Here is a 23,281-nt window from a genome sequence, read left to right as displayed (position 1 = left end):
CTATGAATTGAAAATGCCTCAGGCTGGACGAATGGCAAGGGAGAGAAAGAAACAACGAGGTCCGTGAGAGGTGTAAGTCCCAAAGAGGCCGGACCCTGGTCGAAGTTTCAGCACCAACGGTTATGAAACGCTGCCCATTGGAGGGTCCAGGGTAGCACGTGACTTAGTATATGATGGGACATGTACCATAGCGGCCTATCAGGATTGGTAGACGGTACCTGTTTGCCCAGAAACAGATTCTACATACACAGTAGTTGTTGAATGCACCCAACTGATGCAGACGCATGTGCTGCGTTGCCAAGTCTGCCAAGCGAAATCCATAGTGTTTGTGCTGTGGGCGATCTTAACTATGAACGTGCTGCCAATAGACAAAAGTAGCCGTATATGACCCCCTATGGTAGAGGCAAAGATACCGATATGGAAACACCTAGGCCATTGCCAAGCGCTTGTTCGATGGCTGATCGTTCTTTTTCTACACCCCAATGTAGACTTGGCTCCTTTGAACGCGACTGAAAATAGAAGAGCCGTGGGAGCTGAGCAGCCATACTCGGATTCATCCTGCAGCCAGCCAGGTATTCAATACCCATGTTGGTACCTTGTCTTTCATAATACAATAAAGCGCGAATTATTCAAGGTCATTACATAGTATACCCCAAACCAAAAGTACTCCGAACATGGGGCTCCACGATTTGCAGCACGGACCATATCATTATTCCCAGGGTCGTCTCGCCGCATCCACGGAAATACTATGTAAATAACAGAGCTGGCCCTGCCGCCCAGGCTCGCTAATCACGGCAAGCAAACCCGGTTGTACTGGATAAAAGGCCCATAAAGACATATAACCTTTGAGGTGGATGTTCCTTGGGGAGCAAGAAGAAGTCGCACCTTACTATTCGGCGTAATCACTGACTAGCAAGCAGCAAGCAGGGGAGGGGAGTCTGAAATGATTGTCGCTCTGGCCTCGCGTGCGTGGGGGCCTTGAATTTGTTGATGGGAAAGTCAGATTGCACCGTTGCAGCACTCATCTTCGCAGCTGTGCGGCGGTTCGCCGCGCGGACAGGCGCCGTCAAGACGCGGGAAGAGTCGAGATAATTTAGGTAGTGGACCCTGGGAAAAGGCTTCGGCTGGGTTGATGAAACGAGAAGGGGATCAAACGAGTCGAGTGTGACCTTGGCGGCGGCGGCGATTTTTTTGCGCTTGTCGCACCAGGCACCAGAAGGGCAGGATTTGGTCGGTGGGCGGACCCCCGAGGCCGCGTCGGCGCACTCGTTGGAATTGCATAGCGGCAATTGCTTCTAGTGGATGGGCAGCTTGGCCAAAACAGTTCTCGAAGCGTAAAAGGTTCAGATGAGAATCTGCCGAATGAGATAACATCAATTGACACCAGTGAGGCTTCTCACAAAATGCATTGATCGTCGTCGAGGCCAAGAGCCAAGAGCCTCAAGGCAGAATCACTGCTGTTTGGCATCGTGTTGAGTGACTTGGCAGCAGCGGTGCATCTCTGGGGAAGTGGGCGGGAGTCTGGGGTTTGGCCTTAAGTGCCGGAGTTTGGATCAACACGACCTGGGGGGGATTACTACCATCTCCAATGAGCTGGCGATTATATTGTCGCCGTTTTGGAAATCAGTATGCACTATGGTTAACCATCAAACGCCTTGGTTGTGTTGGGATTGTAATAGCATTTGTACGTAATACGCCAAGCGTGACAAACTTCTGTCAACTTGAGTTTATTGAAGATTTGCTTCACCTCACTGGCCGAGTGAGTTGCGTGGTAAAACCTACGTTCAGATACACTCAGTCTCCTGGCACTAGACATTCGGACTTATTTTGTAGGAAACAACCTTGCTTTTTGCTTGATACATCCTCCAAGAGATAAGAAAAGACAAAGCCAAAAGCACTTGTCTCAGCAAGCAAAGGGTCGCTTAGACTCTCTCATCAGACTGGTGAGGGCTCTCCTACAAATTATCGTCGGCTCCTTTTCTTTGATATCATGATAGCCCTGGACATGGTTGCATTGACAATGTTTCGACGTTTCAATTTCTCAGAATGGACTGAATGGCCCACCTGGCATGCACACCTAACACATGTGCAATTATTACTGATTGAAACCCGCCGGAAGAGGGTACCGAGGTACCTATTGTCTATTCAATGTTGTTTGGCTTGTTCCCTGCCACCCGCTCTGACCACAACCATGGACATTGAAATGCAGCAAGTGAGAGAGATGAGAAGCCACAGCTGGAGTGGACCACAAGCAACATTCAGAGTCTGGGCTTTCGCTTTTCCCCCCACTTTCCATGTCGCAGTCCACTGCTGCTACTGCAGTACGTACTCTGTAGTACAGTAGTGTGGCCCCCCAGTGACCGATAAGATAAGAAAAAAAGTTGATGATACCTGCCGCGACCAAATGCACCGCATTGCACCCTGGCGAAACCACCGCCTGTGCAGACGTAGAGTCCAACCAACCCGGTAGATATCCTGATTCCGCTGTATTCTGAGAATCCGCCATGAAGAGGAAGCTTGACGAGAACGACGCCCCCAGCGTCGAGGTGGCCGACGTCGACAAGAAGGAGCCCAGCTTTGCCGACTTCAATCTCGAACCCCGACTCCTCCAAGCCATTGCAAGCCAACGATTCAAGACACCCACCACTGTCCAGCAGAAGACTATCCCGTTGGCTCTCGAAGGTCGCGACATTATTGCAAAGGCTCGCACTGGCTCCGGAAAGACTGCTGCTTATGTATTGCCGGTACTCGAGGCCATATTGAAGAAGAAGAAGCAGGTGAGCTCGACAACACATACGGCATCTCATCTGCGATGACCATGGCTAACATGATGACTACAAGGCGTCTACACCATATACTGCTGCCCTCTTCCTTGTCCCGACCCGCGAATTGGCCGATCAAGTCACTACTGTGCTTGAATCCTTCACCTCTTTCTGTTCCAAGGAGATCCAAATCGTAAAGCTCTCCGACCGAGTTCCTGATGCAGTATCAAAGTCGCTTCTCTCCAACTCCCCCGATATAGTTGTCGCCACTCCTGCCAGGGCATGGCACAATGTCAAGAACTCTGCACTATCGCTCGACAACCTCACCCATCTTGTCTTGGATGAGGCCGACCTGGTGCTCAGTTACGGCTACGACGATGATCTCCAGAGCATTGCCGGTGTCATCCCCAAAGGCATACAGACAATACTCATGAGTGCGTTTTGCCTGATTCCCCCTGGAAGCATGAGTCTGCATGTTGCTAATCTTGGCCTCTAGGTGCCACACTCACCACTGAAGTTGACACATTAAAGGGCATCTTCTGCCGAAACCCCACTCTTCTCAATCTAGAAGATGAGGCCGAGGAGGACAAACTCTCGCAATTTGTTGTCAAGTAAGCTTTGATTGCCATGCTCTATGAATTCACTTGACTTACATATTCCAGATGCGCCGAAGACGAGAAATTCCTTCTCACGTATGTCATGTACAAGCTCCAGTTGATCAAGGGCAAGTCGATCATTTTCGTCGCCGACGTTGATCGCTCATATCGACTTAAGCTTTTCTTTGAGCAGGTAACTATAATGTTATATCTACAAGATCATGGGGACATGGCTGATGAGAATCATAGTTTGGAATAAGGAGTTGTATCCTCAATAGCGAACTTCCGGTCAACTCCAGATTACACGTGGTATCCGAGTTTAATCGCAACGTATATGACATCATCATTGCTTCTGATGAGAACGAGGTTATTGGCGATGAGGAGTCTCCGGAACAAGAAGATGCTGAGGAGGACGCCGAGACTACTGGAAAGTCCAAGAAAGCGGAGGCGCCCCCAAAGAAGAAGAAGCGCAAGTCGCCCAAGGATCACGAGTATGGTGTCTCGAGGGGTATCGATTTTCGGAACGTTTCATGCGTAAGTGTTCTTTTCCGGACTATACAGCGTGTGGCCCTGCTAATAATCACCAGGTCGTCAACTTTGACCTACCCACCTCGGCCAGATCGTACACTCACCGGATTGGACGTACGGCACGAGCTTCGCAGAGTGGTATGGCCTTGTCATTTGTTGTGCCAAAGGAACAGTATCGCAAACACATGCCGACCACTGTTGAAACAGCTGAAAACGACGAAAAGGTGCTGGCAAAGATCATGAAGCAGCAGCAGAAGAAGGGTAGAGAGATTAAACCATATGCTTTCGACATGAAGCAAGTCAACAACTTCCGGTATCGTATGAACGATGCGCTACGAGCCGTCACCAGTGTCGCTGTTCGTGAGGCACGTGTACGAGAGCTGAGACAGGAGCTGGCAAAGAGTGAGAAGCTCAAGAGATATTTCGAAGAGAAGCCGCAGGAGTTGTCGCATCTGATCAGACACGACACAGAGATGAGGACGGCCAGGACACAAAGCCACCTGAAGCAGGTGCCGGACTATCTGCTGCCCGAGGGCAAGAAAGCTCTGACGGCAAACGAGATTGGATTTGTGCCATTCAAAAAAGACGGAAAATCGAAGAAAGGAAAGTCGTTCAGAGGCAAGGGAAAGAGAATCGGTACCCGAAGAGTCGATCCACTGAAATCGTTCAGAGGAAGGCCGAAGTCGAAGAAATAAGCCACCAGCGATTTAAATAGATGTGTCTCGACCTACAATTCAGTCGTGACTTGCCATTCACAGGACGCAAAAATTAATTGATATCACAGTATTCTGGCCCCGAAGTCCACTTGCGATTATGTGAAATCAAGCAAAGAATAGATGGAATTCTTGTGAAAGACATCGAGTAAGGGGTGGCATCCCACTCCAATGACTTTTCATGGTACATGTGCCGAAATCAAACCATGGACAAACAAGTACACATAGATCACAACGTAAAGGGCCACTCTTCTTTTCTTCGCCCCCTTGCTTTTAGGCTCTTGTCCGGGTGCTCCATCCAAGCCCATGATTGCACCGATATTTTCGAGTCATGTCACGTGAAAAAGATTGTTGACTGTGGATCAAAATTGCAAGGTCATCAAATATCACAGCATGTATCAGCCAAAAGCAATGTCTTATTCTCAATATACAGCTACAGACATCGTGACAGGTCGTGACACAAAGACGACGTGCCACGACAGTAAAAGCAAAAAGCCTAGGACTAAATGTACAGCTTTAAGCTGTCGCCAGCAAACGCCAAACCCCTTTCCCCTCCGGCCATTGTGTTTCATGAGTGGGCATCCTTCCTGCGTCCAGGACTCCCTCATCGGGGAGCTTGACCTTCCACAAAGTCCAATGCCTGTTCAGTCGGGACGCAGTTGATATTACTGTTCTTGTTCCTGAAGGTAACACCATAACACTTGTCCGCAACAAGGACGATTTCGGGTCTGAACGTGGTACAGATGAATTGCGTCCCCGCCTCCTTCGAGATGGAGTCGAGAAGACCAGCGACGGCCGTCCGGTATTGAGCGTCCAAGTTGGCGTCCACCTCATCAAAGATAACCATGGGACTGGATTCTGTTTGTTGGAGGGCAAAAATCAGGCAAAGAGCACACAAACCTGACAAGTCATGTTAGTGGAAATAGCTTTGGACTAATGGTGCGAAAACTTACTCTTCTGGCCACCGGACAGTTGCTGAATGCGCTGCTGCTCATCGAACTGCTTTGAATTAAACGACACACTGATGCCAACACCAGTGTAGTTCTCAACGCTTCCACGTTGTTCTTCGTCAGACTCTTCAGGATCAACTCGACGGTCGGCCTTGCGCTGAATCACGAGACGGCCTTGACCTGCAGGTACAAGTCGTTCGAAAATAGTGGCAAACTCCTTGGAGACTTGCTTGAAGGTTCGCTCAATGGCTTCGTCCTTGCGCTGATCCAAATGAGCCACAAGCTCCTCGATGGACTCTTGAGACTGGTCAAGCTCCTTGCGCCGTTTGAGCAGTTGATCCTGTTGAGTTGTGAAACTGTTGTATTGCTCAAAGGCTTTCTTGTTGACATGCTTGTACTTCTTCAACGCGTCATTGACCTTCTTCAGCCTCGAAGCGATCTGCAAATTTTGTTAGTAGAGTTTTGGCGATACTAAAGTTCAATTTGACTTACACTCTTCGACTCCAGTCGTTCGTACTTCTCAAATGCCTCTTCGGGCAGTACACCAAGGTCACGAATGTTCTTGGCGCATTCAATGGCTCTCGTTGTGAGGAGTGCCTTCTTCTGGATGCCCTTCTCCATTCTCTTCTGCTGCTTCTGGATATCTCGAGCGAGCTCCTGTTGTTCCAGGTCCTTGGCAGCTTTCTGTTTTTCCAGCTTGCCAATGTTGGCTTCCGTGCTCTCAATCTGCTGCTCATTCTCTTGAAGTCTTGTCTCGACTGAAGCAACGGCTTTCTGGGCCTTCTTAAGCTCACGTTGAGCTTCTTTCAGATTTCCGCTGCTGCCGCCTGCACCATTTTCAAAAGCTTGGCTTGTCAATTGATCGAGCTTTAGCTGAAGATTGTTTCGAAGCTCGGCGTCCAGAATCTGCTTGCGGCCCTCCAGTTCTCTTCTGGCTCTGCTAATTTCTGTCCATTGCTTCTGTAAGTCTTGGACAGATTGACTGAGGCTCTCGAGCTGCTGTTCTTCATTAGCTGATAGAGCCTTTTTGAAGTCCGAAGAGAGTTCGGCTTCGTGAGCATTCAGCGTATCGCCAAAATCCTTCATGTTTCTATCGACAGTCTCACGTCGCTTGATCGCGGCTTCCAGATGATCTTGCTCACGGCCAATCTGAACACTCTTGGCGTTGAGCTCCGCCCGAAGCGGGCCATAGCTGTCATCCATTTGTCGGAGCTTCTGCTCGCGCTTGCGAAGCTCACCAGTAGCATACGTGATCTCTTGCTCCTTTTTCTCAATCTCCTTTTTGATGCTTGAAGATTGGCTCAGGAGTTGTTCGTACTCCTCCCTCCACTTGGTCGCATTACGAACTGCCTGGAGACGCGACTTTCCTGGGTCAATGTAACCTCCGGTCATGGCACCCCTCTTGTTGGTCGTGTCACCCTCGGGCGTGATGGCATCACAGTTGTGACTCCTGGCATACTGACCAGCGACGGTCAGGTTCGGACAGATGATGGTTCTCCCAAACACTTGCTGGAACGCAGCGTCATAAGTTGGATCGTACTGTATCTTGCTCACAAGAGGGACAGCGTCATTCGCGCGTGGAAGATTGGCCGGACGAGGATGCAGCTTGCTAAGAGGTGCAAAGGTGACACGACCGCCCCGTGTTCGCTGAAGCGCGTTCATGAAGTATGTTGCTGTCTCCTCGTTGTCGACGATGTAATGAAACAGGCTGGCACCAGCAACCTGCTCTACAGGAACGCGGTAGGCCTCATTGACATCGAGTAGCTCGGCCAGTGTGCCGAATGCACCAGGAATGTCTTTTTCTTGCCTGAGGCGCCTGATCGTCGCCAGACCGCGGGAGGTTTCTCCATCCATGGTGTACGAAAGCTCACGCTCGGCTCGGTCTCGCTCTCTACGAGCATTGGAGAGGATCGCATCTAGCTTATCCTCCTCGCGGCGCAGCAGCTTGCGCTCTTCTTGAAGCTTCTCCAAATTGTCCTTGGCACCAGTAACTTCATCGGCAAGGGCGATGCGACTGTTGCCAAAGCCTTCATTCTTGGAGCGCAAGTTTGCGACATCTTTCTCGAGCTGCTTGATGGATGACTGCTTGTTCTTGACCTCCTCCTCTGCGTCTAAACGAGTAGCCTTCTGTTGACTGAGAGTTAGGTTCAGGTCGTTAATCTCTTTCTTCAAGAACGCATCTCGTTCGGCCTTATTCCTAAATTGGCTGCTTCGCGTTTGTTTCGTGAAGAGTCTCTGCCGCCCGGCCTCGGCAGTGTCCAATTCTTGCTTGATCTCATACTCCTTGGTCTTTCTCTTTTCGTATTCTGGGAGAATTTTGGCCAGCTCCGCCTCTTTCGATGTTATAGCCTTTCTGACCTGAGCCAATTCAGCATCGTGCTGTTGCTTGGCTTGGTCTTGAGCAGACATGCTGTCTGACAAAGCCTTCACAGCCAGCTCAGACTTTGCTCTTGCCTTGGCACTTTCTCGCCTGTCCTCGTCCAGCTGCCTACGATCAATGCGAAGCAATTCCATCTGCTGTTGTAGTTTGTGGATTTCTGCATCGAGTTGTGCAATGACTTTCTCTCCAGCCGTGTAGGCTTCCCTATTCTCATCTGTGTCGTCGATTCCACCTTGTCGGGCCTCCTCGAGCTCTTCTAGGGCTTCTTGGACAGCTACCTGATCTTTGTGATAGTAGGCATATTCCAAGCACCTGCGCTCTCTGTCCTTGTCCTGGTATCCTCGCAGTTCCTCTTTCTCTTCCTCAAGTTCACTTAGACGTTCCTTGATATATTCGAGTAACTCGTCAATCTTTTCGCGCTTGTTGTTTGTGTCGTTCATGATCTTGAGCGACTCGGCACGGCGTGCCTCGTAGACTTGAGTTCCGGCAACCTCCTTGAGCAGTGTCAGACGTTCTGACTCCCTCATATTTGTCAGGGCAGTGACTCGACCCTGGGGAACGATGTAATAGGGGTTGGATTTCGAGAAACCGGCAGATTCGAGGAACTGGTTGACTTCCTTGAGTGTTGTCACCTTCTTGTCGATCGAATATTCGTCCTTTTTCAAGCTGATGGTACGACGGAGGACGACCTCCTTGTGATCGGTGGGAAATCGGTTGTCACTGTTATCAAAAATGATCTCGACATATGCAGACATGACGGCCGATCCGGAACCCTCGTGCAGCAACGCCTGCCGCTCCTCTCGGCTAAGTTGAGTGTAGGCATCACTCAGGACGAACCGGATGGCTGCGAAGAAGTTACTTTTGCCCGAACCATTGCGACCAACGACGACATTTGTTCCGGGCGAGAAGGGCTCAATGACCATCTGGTCCTTGTAGCTGCAGTAGTGTTAGCTATGCGCGCAAGGGATGGTGTAGTGTTGATGCGTCGCAATTCACTAGTCGCGTACCTTTTGAAGCCCTGGATGATGATTTGCTTGATATACATGATGCCCACGGTGCTGCCAATCGGGCAGCGCGGTCAAAGACGATATCAAAATACTAGTCGCATACAGACGCGAAAGCTGCAATGGTGATGTGGCGATGCGATGGCAGCGTCGTTGCGTCAAAACTCAATGAGTTGGCGTTTTTTTTGGTCGCGATGGACCAGCGAGACAAATTGTTGAACGCGTCGAGAGTCGCGCAGGCTGACTGAGGGCGGGGAGCCATGAACACACAACCTTGAAGTCTAGGCAGTCTGGTCCCCTGTTCCAGCAAGGTAAGGTACGCCAGGTACTTTGCCCAATATACGCTAGTAAATGTACTATCCAATGTTCGTGCCCTCAATGCTTTGCATTGGAGCACAGCCACAAGAAATTCATCGCACATTGGGTTGTGGCTCGGTGCTGTTCTAGCGTATCCATGAACAAACTTGAATAATACATTACACGTATCCCATGTGCGGCGAGTACCATGATGCTTAAAGGCTTACTTTTCCAGGTACTTTATCAGGTACATGATAAATGATCATCTGCAGCACGTCCGTCTTGGGAGTATATCTAAGAATTTGAAGTTTGATTTCAATTGCCATAAGAAAATACGCGGGTTTCGATGCCATTATTACTGGAGGTACATATCTTGAGTCGTTCGAACACTCCAACCGTTGAATGTTAGCAGGACCTCAGTTGGTATTTGAATAAACTAATATACTGACTACAGCGCATAGAAAACCCCACGAGGGCCCCTCAGGCAAAATAAAGTCGCAAATCTACGCAACCGCGTGTCGGTCATGCTATATATAAAAGAGCTAGGAACGTGCAAAGTAGAGATTGCGTGAGCTGGGCCGCAGGTGCGCTTTTTGTCGGATCTGCGATAGGGTTTATTTCAGCTTTCCTGGACTCCAACGATAGCTGTCTGATTCCTGCTCATTAAGGTACTGATCATGTCTCGGCACGGTAAGCCATCAAGGTAAGAGATCCGTAGCATATCTCGCATCACCACAAGCATTGTCAAAAGGACATTCACCTTGCCAGAGCTATCTGCTTTCGGCCTCGGCTCTGGCTCGGGAAATGCGGCGGGAGATGGAGCTTGTCTTTTACGTTTATATGGACTTGACAATGCTGCCTGGCTCTCGCGTCGCGATCGCTAGACTGGCCAAGTCCAACTGGAGCCGCGTGCACAGAGTTATTGCCCACCATACCGGTAGTGCGCTTTATGGTGATAGTTAGCAGCACGTGTCATTTGCAGTTGCTAACCGTGACTGCATTGTCCCAATGGTGATGATGATGATGATAATGATGATTCAGCCTGTCCCAACGCGCTTTCAAAGTTGTTCTTCACGCAAGTAGCCCCTGGCTGGTTGTGGTCGGATCACCGGGTGGGATGGCTCGCTTCTCAATGGCTGCTACCTAGGATGCTGATGCGTTTGTGGAATTAGCGGCACTCTCCCATAGCAATGAACCGAACTTTACCAGCATTTACCTCGACTTGAGGTCGATAGTGGTGCTGCTTCAGGTCGGCATCCTCATGGACGGGACGGCTCTCCGTGACCTCTTTTTATCCATTACGAATCAGTCTCATCATGTCACGAGCAGGCAGAATCATCTCGAGGCATTTCGAGTACAAAGTTGTGTTTGGGTATTCTGCTCAAGACGACAGACTTCTCGAAAGTCGACGACCACGCTACGTAGCTACTGTGTAAGCTGCAGGCGACGAGGTATCTGGTCAGCAGGCACATGAACCTTGCTTGAAACGTTGATTGAGGTTGTACTGTGGGGGCACTGTAGTGCGTTATCAATATGTCTAGGGATATATCAGTCAACGTCGTAGCTTTTCGTGTCGTGTCGTGTCGTGTCGTGTCGTTTTGTGACGCATATGGAACTTTTATTCCGATAAACGCTGTAAATGTTGGGGTTGCCATATGAAGAAGGATAACATGTATTGCCTATACATGTATATCCTTACATCTCTTCACATCATGACATTTGCGCACAGTCAGCAAGCTCTGCTAACCTAAAAAGCCGTTTCAATCGTGACCCGGGGCGGGATTGACGGGCCAGGATTTGGGGAAGGGCTTCCTTTTGCAAGGATGCAGTTTCTGTTGTGTTGATTGGGAGACACCAAGCTTTTTCTTCGATCGACAGACCTGCATTGTCGGCTTGTCGTGCTACAACGATATGTACTGTACACATCTTAGGTTAGCCTCCCTCCTCGTGTCAGCTACATATGTGCACAAGCTGAGGGAACGTGTTTGTATGGGTTTTGAGCGATGCAGGTGCGGCAAAGATCTCTCCAGATCTTTCCAAGGAGAAAATTGATAGATGGGTGTACACTTGAGAAGGCGAAAAGAAATATAATCAGTCACCCAAGAGCAGAGGTTTCCTCCCCTACCGCTTACGTTATCTGTCTAAAAGTCGAGACTATCTGTTCGAGGGCCAGGGACGGGTATGTCAATGTTACAAAAGACAGATCATCACAAAGAAAGAATGGGTAAAAGAATCAAAGAATGGACAAAAAAAAAAACTTGAATCGCCCATTCCACGTATGAGTGTGTCTGGTACCTACCAGACAGATTGGCGAGCTTTTGTAGGTGCCCCACCCTTATGCCCCCTCCAATGCGGGCTTCTCGAGAGGAAAGAATGGCAACATGGCACTTGGCAGCGGGCTCGCATTGCGCTAGGCGGCACTAGCATGGTTGCGAAAGGCAAGCATCAGCTCCCCAGCAACCCAGGTAGGTTGGCCGATTGGGCGCAAAGACCGGGCTCGACTGGAGTGCGAGAGTCTGGTGGCAGCTGGCGACATGGAAAGGCGCAGTGGGTCCCTACCCCCCTGCACGGGAGCTTGGGCTGAAAAGTACTTAAATATGGGTAGACATATTAATGGACAGGCTCGCCCACTTTCGCGAAAAGCAGTCCGAAGCAAGCAGCAGCTGGACGAAAGTCATCAGACCTGCAGCCAGCAGCAGTGCGAGTGAGCCCAGGCCCAGCGCAGCCAGCCAGCCAGCCTCTCAGCCTCTTTTTTTTCTTTCTCGATTACTACATACCCGACTACACGACTGGTATATCCATCACACAACATCTCAACCGGTTCAACTTTCCATCCCAGGCATCAACATTATTTCTTGGTTTCAGGGTTGCAGAAATAATCAAGGCTCTTGCCCGACTTGTTATGGTTGTTTATTGCCTTGAAGCTGCGTCCTAGCCAAAAGCAATCCCGTCGCCAACAGATATAATTGGCCAGCATTCCTAAACTGTAAACCACAACCAACCAACTTGTGCAATTTTTGTGCATACTCCCCACGCTTTATGCACATAATAAGGCATAAACAGAGGTAGTCATTGCCCATCAAGATATCATCACGAACTCGCGGCAGCCACGTGTGATTCACCTTCGGCGCCCATCTCAACTAGCAGCAGCAGCAGCATCAACTCCTTCTTATTCTCCTCGGCCATAGACGGACATCCAAAAGCGATTCATATTCCAATTGCATCCTCAGGCGTTTTTCTCTCATTTCCCCCCCTCCTTCCCTCCCGTTTTTCTTTTAAACCTTGGTCGGCATTTTCGCTGGTGTTGCAGGACAAATTGATACGTTTCTTGTAATTGAGGCCATCATCCAATACAATTCCTGGTAAGTGCAATATTCCCAACCCCATGGCCTATGGATCTTCACATCTTTTTACCTCTTTCGACACACATGCCTGTCTGCACCTTAATTTGCAACTTACCTTCCCATACTTTCATTCCTCTTCCCATATCCCTAGCGTCCCCCGTATACACCCAGGTCAAGTCGCATGTGCTGTGTGTGTGGCGGCTACATGTGGTCTACCTTTTAATGTAGAAGCCTACCCGCAAGCGTTTGGATTCCCATCTGGATGCCGTTGTCGCCTGCACACTCTGGGATCGGGAAACAATGGTGTTGTTGCACTGCCTACAGCTGGCGATATCTTCACCTGCGGGACTGTAAGCCAAGCCTCGACTATATAGGCCGTAGAGCTGCCAGGCTTATAGTATACCCTGGCAAAATAATACACCATTGTTTGCCTACAACCCAGTTCCGCCACTTGTTCCATACAATCCAATCACTACCTACTGTGATCACCGGTCACCAGTCCAACAACCCTTTCCATATAGACGTGTGCAGCTCCAGGCAGCCAGCCCGCTCCCATTTTTCAGGTCACTCCTCATGATTCCAAAACCTCACTTCCTGGCCATGTTGCACAATGGCCATATGCTTTCCCTTCAGAAGTTTACACAACACCTAGAATACTTACATCTACCGAGCTAGATCCCGAAACGAAATGAACCTTCATCAAGCATAGGCCATATAGCCTGTCCTGTTTAGATAAATATGGCGTCAAGGTAAGCATCTCCCAAAATCCCGGCACGACATACACATACTGACACCATCGCAGATTGGATCGCCTCGTCACGTAAGTATCCAAGACTTTTCGCAGCTGTCAACATCTTGAAATGGGCTTATTCTTGGCCCTTTTTTGTCATACGGAATGAAAAGTCCCACAAGTGTTGGCGTGTGTTTGGCCCCAACGGTCGCTAACATGTGCTTAGGATCCTCGAGACAGGCAGCACAAAGTTGATCAAAGATACTGCTGTCAATCAACTTGCCGACTGGCAGAAGCAACATCCCGAGGAGCTTTTCAATCTTCTGTCGAGAGTGGTGCCATATCTTCGTCATAAAGATTGGGATACTAGGGCTACTGCTGCCAAGGCGATTGGCAAGATCGTAGAGAATGCAGCATGCTACGATCCTAATGAGGACGAAGACCCTTCGTCTGCCAAAAAGGAAGAGTCGGCAGAAAATGGGCACATTAAGAAAGAAGAAGAGCCTGCGGTGGCGGTCAGCTCCGAACTATTCAGTTTGGACACTCTGGATGTTTCCATGATTCTCAAATATGGCCGGGAATTACTCAGAACGGGAAGCGTAGATCTCGGCTTAGCCAGCCTGGAGCCACAGGCACGACTGGTTCATCAGAAGAAGACCCTGCTGGGCCGCCTCGGCCTTCTTGGTCGCCCGTTTGAGGACGACGAAATACCCATCCAAATCGAAAAGTCTGCAAGCCCTATGACGCCACAGGATGCCCCACCTAATGGCAACGGCCTTGGTCGACAGGAAAGCATTGGAGGCCCAGCGCAACTTGGGGAGGACTCCGGGCTTAGCGCAAGGCAGCTGAATCAGCTACGACGCAAGAGAAAGCGAGATGCGCAGAATGCCGCCAAGGGGAAAGGTGGCTTTGGCGACCTGTCCATCCGCCGTTCTTTCACAGACAAATCAGATATTGATGACACGCCCATGGCAGATACTGACTCCAAGAAGAATGGCAAAGCCGACTATTTTTCCTTGGAGCGCCCAGATGACGTGGACGAAGAAAGCAAAGTCGTCTCTGAATACAAAGGGCCTGTAATCCCCATCAAATCCGAAATCGAGACGAAAGACGAGCTCCAGGGCAGCGAGTGGCCATATGAGCGACTTTGCGACTTTTTGAAAATCGACATATTTGACCCCCAATGGGAGACGAGGCATGGCGCGGCACTCGGTCTCCGGGAGATTCTGAGGGTCCACGGTGCTGGCGCGGGTCGTTTGAGAGGAAAAAGTAGGAGCGACAATGACGCCCTGAATCGAGGCTGGCTCGACGATATGGCATGCCGGCTCTGCTCGGTTCTGATGCTCGATAGGTTCACAGACTACGCATCAGATACCTCTGTTGCTCCCATTAGGGAGACAGTGGGTCAGACTCTTGGCTCCTTCTTGAAGCATATTCCTCCCGAATCAGTATACAGCATCTACCGAATCCTCCATCGCATGGTCATGCAACAAGAGGACCTTGGCTTGGACCGCCAGATCTGGTCAGTCTGCCATGGAGGTATGGTCGGCTTACGCTATGTTGTGGCTGTCAGGAAAGATCTACTACTCCAACACAACGACCTGATTGATGGTATCATCCAGGCGGTCATGAAGGGCCTTGGCGACCTCGACGACGATGTCAGGTCTGTCAGCGCTGCAACGCTCATTCCGATGGCGCAAGAGTTTGTCGCTATGCGCCCAGCTGTACTGGATGAACTCATCAATATTGTTTGGGAAAGCTTGTCAAGTCTAGGCGATGATCTAAGTGCAAGCACGGGAAAGATCATGGATCTCTTGGCCACCCTTTGTGGGTTCCCTGAAGTGTTAGAGGCCATGAAGAAGTCTGCACTGGAAGACGAGGAGCGATCTTTCAAGCAGCTGGTCCCACGCCTATATCCATTCCTTAGACATACCATCACCTCGGTTCGTCTCGCTGTTTTGAAGGCTCTTATGACCTTTGTACACTTGGGCGAGGAGTCGCTTGGCTGGCTAGACGGCAAAACTCTACGTCTCATCTTTCAAAATCTATTGGTCGAGCGAGATAGCGCAACACTCAATGTGTCGATGGACCTTTGGCTTGCGCTTGTGCAGTGCTTGGCAAAGAATCCTGAACATCTGGCCCAGGAGTTCCTTCCACATATTGATGCTCTGATGCAGCTCACCTTGCACCCTGTTGGTGTCTCACGTAACCCTATTCCAATGAATGGAGCTCTATTCCAAAAACCTTCAGGGGGTACATATTCGATCACTGGTTTCGTATCCCAGACCCCGCGCAAGGGATCTGAGACGGAAGGCGAGAGAGCCGCAAAGAGGCGTAGAAAGTCCACCAAGGTTGACGAGGCGCCTACCACAGCCCACTCTCATGATCTTGATGGCCACATGATGCATGGTGACGTGGATCTTGTTGGTATGGATACTCTGATTAGGTCACGTATCTTTGCAGGCAGAGCCATGGGCTTCATTATGTCACTTGTCCCGACGTCTAGACTGGAGGCCTTTGATGCAACACTTATGCCGGGATTTACCTCGTCATACTCATCGACACAGTTATCCGCATGCATGATTGTCGATGAGTACTCTACGAACTCTGCAAACGCCAGCTCGGAGCAACGCTATGTTGATGAGCTTCAGAAGATCATCGAGTCTGAGAGACCTTCGCATTACCGCGATCTAGTGAGCTATGTGCAGCGGGTACGTTCGCAATGTGCGCAGCTAGTTAATCTTTTCCGCGACCATGGCAAGGTATCACAGAGCAAACTGCCAACTCTGCCTGTGGTTGTTCAGGGTGAGGCAGAGGCCGGACCGACAGCCTTCTCTATTTCGATTGCCGAAAAGTGCGTGGGCGATGATTTTGAGCGGCTTCGAAAGGCCATGGCGCCAGCCCAACGCCTAATCACCACGAACGATCTCATGGACGCGAGGAAATCGACATCGACAGCTATACAAGAGGCGAAGTCTGCCAAGGACGGCCGTGATATCCGTATCCGTGCCGCTGCTGCATGCGCCCTGATTGCAATGAAAGTCTTGCCGAAGAAGCCAAGTCCCCTCATCAAGGGCATCATGGACAGCATCAAGCTCGAAGAAAGTCACCTTTTACAGACACGTTCATCAGAAACAATCTCCAGACTTGTACAGCTCTTCACTGAGAAGGGTCGCCGCGGTCCTGCGGACAAGGTAGTCGCTAATCTTGTCAAGTTCTCTTGCGTCGAGGTTGCAGAAACACCAGAGTTCCCGGTTCACGTCAATAAGACCGACGTTGTTCTATCCATGCAGAAGGAAGAAGATCGGGTGGACCATGATGATCCTGAGAAGTGGGCGCGCGAGGCCAAAGCTGCGCGTGTCACCCGGCGCGGCGCCAAGGAAGCTCTGGAGATTTTGGCCAGAGTATTTGGTGCTGACATCTTCAACATTGTGCCCAGTCTCAGGAAGTACATGGAAGAACCTCTGACGGTGGCATTCTCTGGTGACTTGCCTGCCGATGCCAAGGATCCCGAATGTGAGCTGGGACAAGAGATCGTTGATGCATTGTCAGTAATACGTACAATGGCTCCGACCTTGGATAATGCACTTCATCCGTTCATCATGCAACAGGTCCCCTTGATCATCAAGGCCCTTCATTCCGAACTCTCAGTCTATCGTTACATGGCAGCGAAGTGCATCGCAACCATATGCAGTGTTCTGCCGGTCGAGGGTATGACCGCGCTTGTAGAAAAGGTGTTGCCATCCATCAGCAACCCAATCGATCTACACTTCCGCCAAGGCGCAATCGAAACGATCTACCATCTGATTGCTGTCATGGGAGATGGCATCCTGCCCTACGTGATCTTCCTGATTGTTCCAGTCCTGGGTCGCATGAGCGACTCTGACAATGACATTCGACTCATTGCGACGACGTCATTTGCGACACTTGTCAAACTTGTACCCCTTGAAGCTGGAATTCCCGACCCGCCAGGTTTATCAGAAGAATTGCTCAAGGGTAGAGATCGTGAACGGACGTTCATGGGTCAATTGTTGGATCCTAAGAAAGTTGAAAGCTTCCAAATCCCTGTTGCGATCAACGCCGAGCTGCGATCCTACCAACAGGATGGTGTCAACTGGCTCAATTTCCTTAACAAATATCATCTACATGGTATCCTTTGCGACGACATGGGCCTCGGCAAGACTCTTCAGACCATCTGCATGGTGGCGAGCGATCATTACAACAGGGCCGAGGAGTTCAAGAAGACTGGGGCATCAGACGTTCGGAAGCTTCCTACGCTCATCGTATGCCCTCCAACTCTGTCTGGACATTGGCAGCAAGAATTGAAAACGTATGCGCCCTTCCTCAGCGTCACTGCCTTCGTTGGCCCTCCTGCCGAGAGAAGGGCCAAGGCCTCGCAATTTGCGTCGTCTGATATTGTGGTGACATCCTATGAAGTATGCCGCAATGATACCGAGTACCTTGAAAAACAGAGCTGGAATTATATTGTACTTGATGAGGGTCATTTGATCAAGAACCCCAAGGCGAAGATTACCATTGCAGTGAAGCGACTGCCAAGCAACCACCGCCTCATTTTGACTGGTACCCCTATTCAGAACAACGTCCTGGAATTATGGTCTCTGTTTGACTTCCTGATGCCGGGCTTTTTAGGCACTGAAAAGGTGTTCCTCGACAGATTCGCCAAACCCATCGCTGCCAGCCGTTTCAGCAAAGCATCTTCGAAGGAACAAGAGGCTGGTGCCCTGGCTATTGAGGCGCTTCACAAGCAAGTCCTGCCATTCTTGTTGCGTCGCTTGAAGGAAGAGGTACTTGATGATCTGCCGCCCAAGATCCTTCAGAACTACTACTGCGACCTCAGTGACCTGCAACGCAAGTTGTTTGAAGACTTCAACAAGAAGCAAGGCAAAAAGATTAGTGAGACAGCTGGTCGTGAGGACAAGGAAGCCAAGCAGCACATTTTCCAGGCTCTTCAGTACATGCGCAAATTGTGCAACTCCCCGGCTTTGGTCATGACGCCGGCTAATAACATGTACGACGAGACGCAAAGATTCCTTGCAAAGCAAGGAACCAGCATCGACGACATTGTCCATGCTCCTAAACTTACAGCTCTGAAGGATCTACTCATTGACTGTGGCATTGGAGTTGAGGGGACTGACTCGAACGACCCTCTGTATCAGCCAATCAAGCCTCATCGCGCCCTCATTTTCTGCCAGATGAAGGAAATGTTGGACATGGTGCAAAACACGGTCCTCAAGCGCATGCTCCCGTCCGTATCGCATTTGCGCCTCGACGGGTCTGTCGAAGCCAACAAGCGTCAAGATATTGTGAACAAGTTCAACAGCGACCCGTCGTATGATGTGTTGCTACTTACCACTAGCGTCGGTGGTTTAGGTCTCAACCTGACGGGTGCTGATACGGTCATCTTTGTTGAGCATGACTGGAATCCGCAGCGTGATCTTCAAGCTATGGATCGAGCACATCGCATCGGTCAGAAGAAGGTTGTCAACGTGTATCGACTGATCACGAGGGGTACTCTGGAGGAAAAGATCTTGAGGTAAGTCTCAAAGCTCGGGGGCTGAAAAGCCTTGCTCGTTCGATGTATCGTACTTACACAATGTCCAGTCTGCAAGCATTCAAGATTGATGTTGCCTCCACCGTCGTGAATCAACAGAACGCCGGTCTGGGGACCATGGACACGGACCAGATTCTTGACCTCTTTAGTCTGGGCGATGCGGGTCCAAATCTCATTACCGACAAGCCAAAGGACGGGATAGATGGTCGCGAGGAGGATATGGTTGACGTGGAGACGGGTGATGTGCGTGCGCCAGGCAAGAAGGCTTGGATTGATGACCTTGGCGAGCTTTGGGACAATCGCCAGTACGAAGAAAGTTTCGATCTTGATGGCTTTATGAAGACAATGCAGTAGAGTTGGTTGGACAATCCCAGGAAAGCGAGTCCGGTATCAGCCGATTCGATCCAGCTTTACGAAAAAGCGAGAAGGATCAGAATCAGAAGGGATGGGCCATGGGTTATTTGTACAACACCAAGAATATCCAGTTGATTTGTTTTTTAATTTGGGATGGGCCCAATAACCCGCCACCAGCGATACTCATGTGCGTCCAAGTTTGCCTGCTGGCTTGGACTGGCAGGCTCATTCCTATTCATCAGAAGAGCATAGAGATAGATCTGTGAATATGAATTGTGAGTCTTGCCTTTTTTTTTTTTGGTTGGTCTCGAGTCTTTGCGGGTACTACAGAAAATGTAAGTTATAGAAGTCCAACACGGCCTTCTTTTTCATGGCCTCTCCCATCCTATGGACTGGACATTGCATGGGAGAATCCCAGCGAGTGTGGCTAGGGTATGATCGGGGTGGCTGGTAAAATCGCTGCTGGTGTTTTCAAAGAAGCACAAGGGGGGGGCTTGCTGATAGAGCGACTTCGCTACTAACGGTTACGCCGCTGGCTACCTACTTATAGACAGTAGATGCAGGCACAGGGTAGTTTATGGTGGCCGATGTCGTATACTCCAATCACCATTGGTGGACTAGCAGACGCGAGGAAACATCCAGCAATCGCCTTCTTTCCAAAGGACTCACGAAGGGTGGAGAGATATTATTGCTTGCATTCTCTACCGCCTTTCTTACCCACCGTTCGGTTCGGTTACGACAACCGGGAGGGGCCAGTTCATGCGCGATAATTACGCGAGCAGATAGTCGATTCGTGTCTTGGTCGGGTGTTTCCATTAGTGCCCGCTACGAATCCCTGTCAAGGATATCTACAAGCATATTTACAAGCTTTTTTTTTTTTCCATGTCTCTTTTGCCAAGCTTGTATATGCGGTCAATTCGTAGACTCGGATGGAGTCAGGGCCCATTCGCGCTGACTTTTGTGATGTCAAAGAAAAGACTCGATAGATGGTTTCTCGCCACCACAACACACATGGATCGCTAAAGCATCTCCGCCGACCCAGCCCCTCTCTTCTCGAATCTATTGCTGGATCTGGAAGCTCATGTAGGTGAGCAAGCCACTATGCAGGTCGTCAGCGGTGCCTGGACAATGAAGAGAGAGAAAAGGACTCACTCACGCTAGGCAAGGTCTGTTCCGGTGGGTGGTGAGTCGATGAGCAAGGAACGTACGAGACTCGGTGAATGATATTGAGCCTCACGAAAACGGAGACTCCCATGTAATCTGTACGGATATATAAGTAGTCAGCTTGCTCAACGATATCAACTTTGCCGTTCTTCAGTTGTCTATACTTATTTGCAAATATTAGAAGAGTCTGTAACAGTTTATTCAAGGAAATAATCGGCTTGCCTATAATCAAATCACTCCTATCATCATGTTTCACTCCACCATCCAAGGCATAGCCGCATGTGCCCTTCTGGCCACGACCCTCGTCGGCGCGGCACCTCTCTTACAGACCGCGGCAACGATGACAAAGCGTGACACAGCCGAGCGCTACATCTTTGCCAACTGCATCAACAATGTTACCTCGGCAGGCTACGCAGCCATCTTTTGGTACTATCCCGACTTTTTGCCCGACTTCCCGGAACCTCAGGACACGGCATACGTCAACAATGCCACGACGGTCGATTTTGCCGGCACCACCGTCTCGGTCAGCTCGCCTTTTACGCTCAAGGCCGTGCTTCCCGCCGACGCTGCCACCGCTGCTGAGGGCGACATTGTGTCGACGGATGCCAGCGCGTCGTCCTTTGCCGGGCCCATGGCGGTCGTCAAGGGTAGCGGTGATGTCTTTTATATCCCTGCGACTAATGTCAACTGCTATGAGGAGTACTGGCAGCGCGATGTAAGCTTTCTTTTCTTTTCTTTTTTTTTTTCCAAATATTTCACCGCCACCAAGAAAAGAACTTGGGCATGATGGCTGACTACCTCGAATCAGAACCAGCCAGTTGAAGACCCTTGAGAGAGGTGTGTTCTATGGAAGGGGGTGTTTCCTGTTGTGCATGGGCTAAAATAAAATGTATTGGACCGTATGAGTCAATGTTCTTTGGCATGCGAAACTGCATATATAATGAGGTCATGAAATTAGTCTTGGGGGAAGGAATAGAGGAGCAAAGGTGGATAATTTGAATGTGCATATGATCGTTTATGAACAATTATAGATATATAAGAGGGCTAGCACGGGCTTCCTGTTTCAAAGATAATTTTGATAATCAATGCTCCCTAAACTCTATACTAGCCTACACAGTTTCACGTAAACTTCGAAGAGATCAATAGTTGGAGGGTCCTAGTCTCTCATTGACAAGTTTGAAGTATCAATATTGCAAATATAGACTGGAGCTATTCCCAGCTGGCAAACAGATACAGTCAAAAGCTCTGTTAAAATCAGAATGGGTTTGGAAGTCGGCGATATTCAGTAAGTCAAATCACGCAGCTCTATACAACTCGAACGTAGGGATTGGGAAACAAAAGCTTCCAGGGGCCGCCCGCCAATCATTTCAATAATCAGGTCATATCGGAATTATGACCTATGGTGGGCCTTGATGCGCCTGCCACGCACGGGATTGTAGGTAGGTATGATCAAGCATATGTACGGGCCGCAGCCGCAGCGGGCATTGAGATATGAAGCAACTGCATCAATAGCCAACCACGAAGCGAATCTACAAGTGCATCGGAGTAGCAACAGGGTCTTCAAATCTAATGTACCCCGTCTAGAGTCCGGAAGACCCCCCACGCACACTGCCCCTGATTTGACTCAAAAGGAGCATCGGTTCGCTGTACAAACAGTCAACTGTCATGTGTCTCGAGTCACCAAAATTGCATGAAATATCAAGAAATAGAATCAACCGTTATGCACGAGGGGGGCGCAGGTCCGTTGGCAAACATCCAACACCTTATTTTCTATTGGTTCCCAAATGGCTGGGGCCAAGGGACATTGGTCCGTCGGCCTGTTCATGTGCACCTCATAGAGCATCTAGGCGTCTTTTTTTTTTTCCCCCCTTTTGGGAGAATCACATTTGGAGGTGGCGTGTTCTATCCTTCTGTGGAATTGCACATGTCTCGTGTGCATGTGACAGTCATGCTGTTGTGACAGATCCATCCATTCAGCAGATTGGCCATTCGTCTTACTTGTCATATTGACGGGACGGCTCGCTGATCTGCAAATGGGGCGAGGAAATATTAACTTGGACGTTGCAGCTGGATTTGGTTTTGTGTGCATGAAGTTGAGCCAATCTTTTTGTTTGGCCAAAGTCTTTTTTTTTTTCTTATGGTTGGTGCCGTGCATGTTTGCTATTCTGAAGGTTAAATATTTAAGAAGTCGCGACCGGCTCTTTTCGTTGGGGTAAGAAAGAGACACACACCATGGAAACCGTGGGCATCACATCAAACTACATTCCTTTCCATCCCCCAAAGAAAGAAATCGCCGCCAAAAATGACTCATGAGCCTTTACAATCAAACCCGTTGTGTCTCAGGCCTTGGTTTGCTCAGTCGAGCAGATCGGAGACTCCCAGCGCCGTCCCAGCAGTCGACGCTCACCATGGCAATGTGCAGAGAATGGTGTTTCCCAGCAATTCGAGTACGACGTGGGAAACTAAATGCAACTCCCCCTTTCTAGAAATGCTTCCTCTTGAACTCCGTCATCTCATCTACTTTTACGTGTGGGATGTTGGAATTCAAGATTATCACATATTTCAAGACGAGCACGGCCTTTTTTGCCACTCAAAATGTGTCATGAGTCCAGTCCACGAAGAGTTCGACCATATTCAGTTGGAGATGGATAGGATCTACGATGCCCAAAATTCAGACAGATTCAGGGTAGCCTCGCTCCGGATGTGGCATGACAGGCAATTCAATTCATGCTGGGGTCCCCGTCACTGGATGTGTTGGGAGAGATTGCAGTCCACCCAGTCAACCGCCTCCGTCGAGGAGGATGGATTCTCAAGAACGGATAGGACTGGTTGGATGAACATGCTCCTGGTCTGTAAGCAAATGTAGGTTTTACTCGGTCTCTCGACC

General features: G+C 49.8%; 4 protein-coding genes across 4 annotated transcripts; 3 read left to right on the top strand and 1 right to left on the bottom strand.

Moving 5' to 3' along the window:
• Window positions 1-2,504: 2,504 nt before the first annotated feature.
• On the top strand, window positions 2,505-4,581 carry PFICI_05250 (ATP-dependent RNA helicase dbp9; the record flags this gene model as incomplete). The annotated part of the gene is made up of 6 exons (XM_007833831.1): window positions 2,505-2,777; window positions 2,842-3,196; window positions 3,259-3,373; window positions 3,425-3,551; window positions 3,608-3,892; window positions 3,946-4,581. 6 exons carry the CDS (start codon window positions 2,505-2,507, stop codon window positions 4,579-4,581), a joined length of 1,791 nt encoding a protein of 596 aa, XP_007832022.1.
• Window positions 4,582-5,203: 622 nt separating this feature from the next.
• PFICI_05249 (Chromosome segregation protein sudA) lies at window positions 5,204-8,974 on the bottom strand (the record flags this gene model as incomplete). Its single annotated transcript, XM_007833830.1, has 4 exons — window positions 5,204-5,499; window positions 5,553-5,988; window positions 6,042-8,865; window positions 8,937-8,974. The coding sequence occupies 4 exons, from the start codon at window positions 8,972-8,974 to the stop codon at window positions 5,204-5,206; spliced, it is 3,594 nt and encodes a 1,197-aa protein (XP_007832021.1).
• Window positions 8,975-13,312: 4,338 nt separating this feature from the next.
• PFICI_05248 (uncharacterized protein) lies at window positions 13,313-19,230 on the top strand (the record flags this gene model as incomplete). The annotated part of the gene is made up of 4 exons (XM_007833829.1): window positions 13,313-13,323; window positions 13,377-13,394; window positions 13,531-18,858; window positions 18,927-19,230. The coding sequence occupies 4 exons, from the start codon at window positions 13,313-13,315 to the stop codon at window positions 19,228-19,230; spliced, it is 5,661 nt and encodes a 1,886-aa protein (XP_007832020.1).
• Window positions 19,231-20,641: 1,411 nt separating this feature from the next.
• On the top strand, window positions 20,642-21,226 carry PFICI_05247 (uncharacterized protein; the record flags this gene model as incomplete). Its single annotated transcript, XM_007833828.1, has 2 exons — window positions 20,642-21,109; window positions 21,203-21,226. The coding sequence occupies 2 exons, from the start codon at window positions 20,642-20,644 to the stop codon at window positions 21,224-21,226; spliced, it is 492 nt and encodes a 163-aa protein (XP_007832019.1).
• Window positions 21,227-23,281: the final 2,055 nt, after the last annotated feature.

The sequence above is a fragment of the Pestalotiopsis fici genome, assembly GCF_000516985.1.
Source record: "Pestalotiopsis fici W106-1 unplaced genomic scaffold PFICI_Scf_3, whole genome shotgun sequence".
NCBI lineage: Eukaryota > Fungi > Ascomycota > Sordariomycetes > Amphisphaeriales > Sporocadaceae > Pestalotiopsis > Pestalotiopsis fici.
Note: the sequence above shows the minus strand (reverse complement) of the source record. Positions and strands in the feature narration are given on the sequence as shown.